Source organism: Lampetra planeri, chromosome 30 (genome assembly GCF_965212315.1).
Source record: "Lampetra planeri chromosome 30, kcLamPlan1.2.h2, whole genome shotgun sequence".
Classification (NCBI taxonomy): Eukaryota; Metazoa; Chordata; class Hyperoartia; order Petromyzontiformes; family Petromyzontidae; genus Lampetra; species Lampetra planeri.
Window position 1 is genome coordinate 5,392,680 of NC_136136.1, and position 7,422 is coordinate 5,400,101.

The 7,422-nt window shown below is 46.4% G+C and overlaps 1 protein-coding gene across 1 annotated transcript; it reads left to right on the plus strand.

Moving 5' to 3' along the window:
• The first annotated feature begins 299 nt into the window (after positions 1–299).
• On the plus strand, positions 300–7,172 carry TRMT112 (tRNA methyltransferase activator subunit 11-2). The gene is made up of 4 exons (XM_078608521.1): positions 300–529; positions 2,329–2,430; positions 4,033–4,125; positions 5,798–7,172. The coding sequence occupies exons 1-4, from the start codon at positions 455–457 to the stop codon at positions 5,897–5,899; spliced, it is 372 nt and encodes a 123-aa protein (XP_078464647.1). The 5' UTR covers positions 300–454; the 3' UTR covers positions 5,900–7,172.
• The last annotated feature ends 250 nt before the right edge of the window (positions 7,173–7,422 follow it).

Below are 7,422 nucleotides of genomic sequence, written 5' to 3' on the forward strand. Positions count from 1 at the left end.
GTCTTGTGGTTGTTGTTGTTTGACTTGCATCCCACTGGGATTTTTGCACACAGCGTTGGTGTGTAACGGTGCTTTCTCTGCAATATTTTGCTGTCTTTTCTTGGATTTTCTGTTTGCACTTAGTCACATATTCACTTTAAGATGTTTTTTTGTTCATGTTTTTGTTTTTTGTTTGTTGCGGTTGCACCCGATTCAAGAGCCGAATGGCTCACAGGGCTAGATACCTAATAAATGAACTTGAACTTGAAGCGCAGAGCCGGAACCAATATCTGAGAGCCGGTACTTTTCCTACCACATCGCTCTGTCGTTTCCACGGGGAGGGTGTGGACACAGCGCGGCGATCTTGACGACACGTGTTGTCGCGGCCTGGCACGTTTCGCTGCGAGAGAAGAATCATCACCCGCAGCTCATTCATAGTTCTAACAACTATCGCAGCAACGACTCCGCACAAAACATGAAGCTGTTGACGCACAACATGCTCACCTCGCACGTCAAGGGCGTCACCAAGGGATTTCCTCTCAAGATTACGGTGAGGCGTCTGGTCCCGTAATCTTGGGCCTTGCCAACTTGCCCGTGACTCTATCGGTATTTGTGCGTCGCTAAAACTCACGATCATTTTGACGACTAACTAAATGTAGCTCAATGTACGGATAACATGGTGAGATATCTCTGTTGAGCTGGCATTGACTCGGCGATGGGGGCGCGGGGAGCTTGCTTGAACCATATAAGAATAGGTTTTACCCTTTCTGCCAATAAAACTGTTGTGTTAAGATGTTAAAACGCCAAACTGAAACCTTTTGCAAGCAATCATGTCTGCATTAGCCACACAAACTTGTGGTGGACATGCAAATAAACATGCTCTGGTAGTATATGCATTGTCTTAACACCTGTTTTTATTGCCATATAAAGGGTAAAAGTCCCATGATGTTTTAACCATGCTTCACCTATCCGGTCGGTGCGGGTTGAAGGCTGAAGTCATTGCTGTATGTACTGTATTGTAACGCATTGATAACCGTATGCATGTGTATACTTGTGCCGTCTTATAGTGCTCTATACCGGCATAAGCGGAGTTTGACTTCTATATTTGGGGGGGGGCAGGGGTCCGCTTTGTCCCTCAAATGAGGAACCGCGGGTGTATTTACGTTTTTTTTTATCTTAATTGTAAACTATTGAAAATGTTTACGGATATCGATCACTCGGAATGTATCCAGTCTTGAAAGCAAAGCGGCGTTAGTCCGTGGACCAAGGTAGGCATTGGTGCCAGATAAGTTAGAGAATCATCTTTTAGTGGGTATTTCGGTAAAGCCACGTAGATAATAAAAAAATATTTATTATCATTTTAATAATATATATATATATTTTTATCATTTTCTATCTACGTGGCTTTACCGAAATACCCAAATAATATTAATTCCTGTAGTCACGAAGCTTTAAGTCAAGATTTGTACCAATTTATTTACACAGCTCATGCGAGTGAATTACTTGATAACCCACTCCGTACGAATGTGTATCCTATCATTCACTATTATTGGCCACAAAGAAATTTGAATCGCTAGATGTATGCCACCTCAGGTGGTACTGACAAGTGATACTGTATCTGGTTTTAATCTCATGGACTACGTTGAGACTGCCCAGTGTTTGGATGGGCGACCATCTGCACAGCGCGTTCTTATAGGTAGGGGGCTACTTAGTGCAGCAGGGGGCAGTTATGCAGAGTTCACCGTTGTACTGTACTCCTGTGCCCACACGTGTATGCCCCCGCCCTCACCAACCTGCACTGCCCAGCTAAGTATGGTTAAGCTATCCCTATCACCTACATGGTGTGGGGGGGGGGGTCCCTCATCCAGCGGTGGATTGAACGATGTATGAACATGTATGAGTTGTGATTTAAAATCTAACAGTGCATTGCTATTGTTGCAGCTAATTAAATACACTGTTTTGTCATCATTCTGAAGGCTTTGCAAATACTGTTGAAGCCCCACCTTTTTCTATCACCTTGCTTGATGGGCCATCATCAGCCATTATCAATCTACTGCTGGATAAAGCCGCCTGTGTCTCTCGCGGTCCTGCGTTTTGGAATGAGGCAAACTGTGTAAAACTCAGTTAAACACGTTGGCTTTCGCGACCAATATTATCCATAATAGAGGTTTTCGGGTTAGATCACGTAAATGTAATTGTGTCGTTTTGGATTTACTATCCTAACACACCGATTTGCTATACCCGTAACGAATTGGCATGTTCCGTTTACGTGACAGACCTTATTAATTTGCTGTGGTAAACTTTGTGCTGTGTCCCTTATCATCCCTGCCCCTCTTCTGCTCTTCCTAGGCCACGGAAGTGAAGGTCATGAATGTCGACTTCAACCCGGAGTTTGTGGCGCGCATGATCCCCAAGTTGGAGTGGCCCGCGCTCTGCCAGGCTGCTGACAGTGTGCGTGGATGTTCATTACTTTCAGATTTTCTTTCGCTTTCGTATTTTTTAGCTTTGTTTCATTTTGCAGGTTTATATCTGTAAATGTCATTGCGACCACAGTTCATGGTCGTGCAATCGTGCCAATAACAATCGTCATTACGGTGTGTGTTGTTTGCAGTTGTGCCTCCGCTAGCTTACGTTGTTGCACTTTCGTTGTTGGTTTTATCCCTGTTCTCTCTTGGCTTTTTATCATGTTTCTTATTTGCTGTGGCTCTTCTGATGTGGTCATTTCAGCAAAACACATCACATGCTTTTGATGCTCGCATCATTCATTCAAAGCGCTTTCTCGTGCTATTATGTGGAATGTAGCCGCTCCGTGTGTAGCTGTGCGATGTGTTTTTTCAGGTTGCGCCGCGTGTCGCTTAGCATAATGTCTTGACGACAAATAGACGTTGAATGAATTATGGGTTGAATTGAATTCTTACGCTCAAGATGATGTATGCGTTTGACCGTCCTTGTAAGAATTAATACCAAGGGGCACTGAATTGGCTCTGCTGAGATCCTGGGTTTAAATCCGGGTCCATCACTTATTAACAAGGCTTACAACTGTCGTATGACACATAACTGCAAGAGAAAGCATCGTGTTAAATATCTTTCATTTATTTCAATGAACACTCTTTCCTGGGCAAAAGATTGTGCCTTTCGGGTGGATAAAGAGGTTGATAGTAATGACATCAGAAGTAGTTAATTGATCTCTTTTAGTGCCGTTATCTTATCCACTGTTAGCCGTGGGTTTAAAATGTATATCTTTGTCTCGTTTCACGATAGTGATAGTGCAGTTGAACTATAATTGGGGTTGGGGAAGTGTAGAAAAAACTAAACCTTTCACATCTAAATGCTAATATTTTGTCTGGATTCTACACGCATCGCCTGGACAAAGGAATGATCAAATTGTGACCACGAATCGCTGAGATGAAAAAAATTCTGGAGTAGATACATTTTTGCATCTCAAATTAATAAGCCTCCCGGTTTGTGTTATGTGGTGGCCAGCTGAGGACCATGCTGTAAAGGACATTGCATTGTACTGTGCTTCATTGGTTCCACGTTTTTATTCCCTGCCTTCCATCAACCCTCACTGACTAGCTTGGTGAAGTATGGCCAAACCGCCACGCTCCTCGTGGTATGCTGAGGCCCTCATGCAGCAGTGGAATGATAGCACTGTACGTGGACATGCACATCAAACACATTCCTGCGGAGGGAGCTGGTAGGAACGTTGGGTTGCTCGGTCAATGGCCAGGGTCAACGGCGGCGTGGTGTATTCCGCAAATATGCCCGACTGTGAGGGCGGGCACAAGCCGGCGTGAGTAGGTTAAACGTTGAGCTTTATAAGGGCACCACGGGGTGACCAGCCCCTCCCCACCCAGCCCCTCCCATCCCTCCCCACCCAGCCCCACCCTCCCCACCCAGCCCCTCACCACCCTCCCCACCCAGCCCCTCCCTCCCCACCCAGCCCCTTCCTGCACGACGGACGGACGGACACAATAATCCCCTGTGGGCTGGTGTAACCAGGAGGTTCCTACCAGTATAACGATCTTGTGTATGTGTGTGCTTCCTATGCAGATCGGCCACCTGAATAACCTGCCCCTGGAGCTGGATCCCAACTACCAGGGCAATGAGGACTTCCTGAAGAAAGTTCATCACGTGCTAATGGAGGTGGGGCCCTCGATCCAGCTGCCACTGACAAAGAATCCCCCTTGTAGCCTCAGCAGACCGTTGGCGCTAGTGCTGTTAGCAAGCCCCTATTATGGCTGGCACGATGCGCAGTGAAGGGGTTGTATGGTTAGAACCATGCACCCTGGCCGCCTTTGTCTCTTCCCAGTATTCTACTTTCGTATGGCGGATGTAAATGCAGAGCAACAACTCCAATTTCGCATTCAGGTGGTCAAGCCAGATAACCGCGTCAGGAGCAGCGCAGAGTGTATCGCTGTGACGTCTCCTTCATATTCCCAGTATTGATGTTTGCACAATGCACCGTGCACTCATTTAAGGCTAAGTCAACCTGTACCCGAGAGGGCTGATGCTGAAACGGATCGGATGTGCCAGTGAAAAATTAACCCGTAAAAACAAAGTTTTTCACTATAAATCCTTTATATGCCTGGCATCGGTTTTTATTATTCATTTCTGTTTTTCTTGAGTAAGAGTTTTATTTTTATCACATTGGTATTTTAAATTAAATATTAAAAAAAAAAATTCATAAAAAGTGGAAAATTTTGGAAAAAAATTTTCACGAAAATAAATTGTCACGCACAACGAGTCTGTGTGCAAAATGTCAGCTCGATTGGATCACGGGAAGTGGGTTAAAAAACGACCGAAAGATTTGCACGGTCGTAAGCGCTCAAGCATGCAAGCAAGTGAACTTAATACAAAGGATTTAAAAAGGGCATGAGTGACGGCGGATAGCTGGTTGTGTGGGTTTGATTTGAGTGGCGGCGGATAGCTGGTTGTGTGGGTTTGATTTGAGTGGCGGCGGATAGCTGGTTGTGTGGGTTTGATTTGAGTGACGGCGGATAGCTGGTTGTGTGGGTTTGATTTGAGTGGCGGCGGATAGCTGGTTGTGTGGGTTTGATTTGAGTGGCGGCGGATAGCTGGTTGTGTGGGTTTGATTTGAGTGACGGCGGATAGCTGGTTGTGTGGGTTTGATTTGAGTGACGGCGGATAGCTGGTTGTGTGGGTTTGATTTGAGTGACGGCGGATAGCTGGTTGTGTGGGTTTGATTTGAGTGACGGCGGATAGCTGGTTGTGTGGGTTTGATTTGAGTGACGGCGGATAGCTGGTTGTGTGGGTTTGATTTGAGTGACGGCGGATAGCTGGTTGTGTGGGTTTGATTTGAGTGACGGCGGATAGCTGGTTGTGTGGGTTTGATTTGAGTGGCGGCGGATAGCTGGTTGTGTGGGTTTGATTTGAGTGACGGCGGATAGCTGGTTGTGTGGGTTTGATTTGAGTGACGGCGGATAGCTGGTTGTGTGGGTTTGATTTGAGTGGCGGCGGATAGCTGGTTGTGTGGGTTTGATTTGAGTGGCGGCGGATAGCTGGTTGTGTGGGTTTGATTTGAGTGACGGCGGATAGCTGGTTGTGTGGGTTTGATTTGAGTGGCGGCGGATAGCTGGTTGTGTGGGTTTGATTTGAGTGGCGGCGGATAGCTGGTTGTGTGGGTTTGATTTGAGTGGCGGCGGATAGCTGGTTGTGTGGGTTTGATTTGAGTGGCGGCGGATAGCTGGTTGTGTGGGTTTGATTTGAGTGACGGCGGATAGCTGGTTGTGTGGGTTTGATTTGAGTGACGGCGGATAGCTGGTTGTGTGGGTTTGACTCTCGGCTGTGCCCACAGGTGGAAGTGGTGGAGGGCAGCCTGCAGTGCCCGGAGTCAGGGCGCCAGTTTCCGATCACCAAGGGCATCCCCAACATGCTGCTCAACGAGGAAGAAGTTTGATCTCCTCTTTCATACAAACCTGCACATCCCTCCCCCGCCCCCAAGTACCCACAGCTCCCTTACGTCTGCCTCTAATGCGTCATCACATTGTGAAAACAGGGCCCCTTGTATACATGCTGGGTGTTGTTAACTCATCGACCACGTGTATAGTTTTTGGTAATAAAATGCTGAGGAATAAAAGTCACTGCCACTTGATTAAGATCTACACTTGTTACGTTCCCGTGACCATTTAGTTCCGAGTAAGGCAGCCTTTCCAGGACAAGCCAGCTTCAACTGGGTTGTGTCGTCCACTTGTAGTGGTCCGTGGGGCTCGCTTTGCGAAGGGAGATGCACGTTTCACTTGGGCCTCCCTCGGAAACGGTCGTGATGACGCAGGGTCAGGGCGGAAGAGAGATGTGTGGCCAACAGCAGGCTCTTGCTTTGGTCACTTTGAGGGTCTTTCATTTGTTTAAAAATACAATAACAGGAAAGCATAACCAACCCAACCATACGTTAAACGGCGTTCAAGAAAACTACAATCACTTGTGTATGTATGTTGAACTTGTTTCGCACCGTACGTAGCCAGCCGTACTAATCGGAGGTGCGGTTAATCGGAGATGCCGTGGAGGGAGCGGGAGGGGTCTGGGGATTATGGAGCAGGGTGTGTTGAGCCCACAGAGCCACACAACTCTTAAAGCGTTAGGACGAGAAACGAGCAGTGCTGGGCCTTACCAAGAGGCCCAGCACGGCTTGTGGTTGTGGGTACGTCCAATTTGGGTTACCTTGCCAAGTTCTCAAGTGTTATGGGTACCCACTGGAAAAACAAAGTGGCATTTCTCCATGTTCTATTTACAGGCAGACTACAAATTCTGGTAAATATTGTGAATGAAAAGTAGCATGCTACTTACACATGAGACCCAACACTTGAATTGCAGGACTTTTATAAGCAGCTGTAAACATGGCTCTCATGCTGCATGCATGGCAGAGGCCGAGGTGGCCAATGACAGTAACCAACGTCCTAAAGTGTGTGACCAATTTCGTTTTTGTTATTCACTTTGTTATTAACTTGATAAAGTTGTGCTACATTCACTCTACGCTAAAGTGAGAGTAGTATTGTGAAACCGGCTGGATTTTCCAAGTGCTTCTCTCGTGCTTGCACGGTTGGTTCATGTACTCTTGTGTCATGAAAACTTCTACAAACATTGTTTTGGACTCCAACAGATCGATCCTCTGTAATTATAATTTAACGTTTATGTACTGTTAAAGATTTGTAATAAAATAACCATGTATGGTATTGGAGTATTGTGGGTTACATTACTTGTTTGAATTCAAAGCTACACAAACTACACTGCAGTAAATTCAAGTCATTTAGTGGGAAATGTCACTGTGGCCATTGACTAAAATTGCGAAAAAATGCACCTAATCCCATCAGTTCCCAGGAGCTAAGCAGGGTTGAGACTGGGTCGTGTTTGGATGGGTGACTACCATAGAGAGTGGGTTATCGGCAGCTGCTGGGCTACATGGTGAGCAGCTCAGAGCGGTGT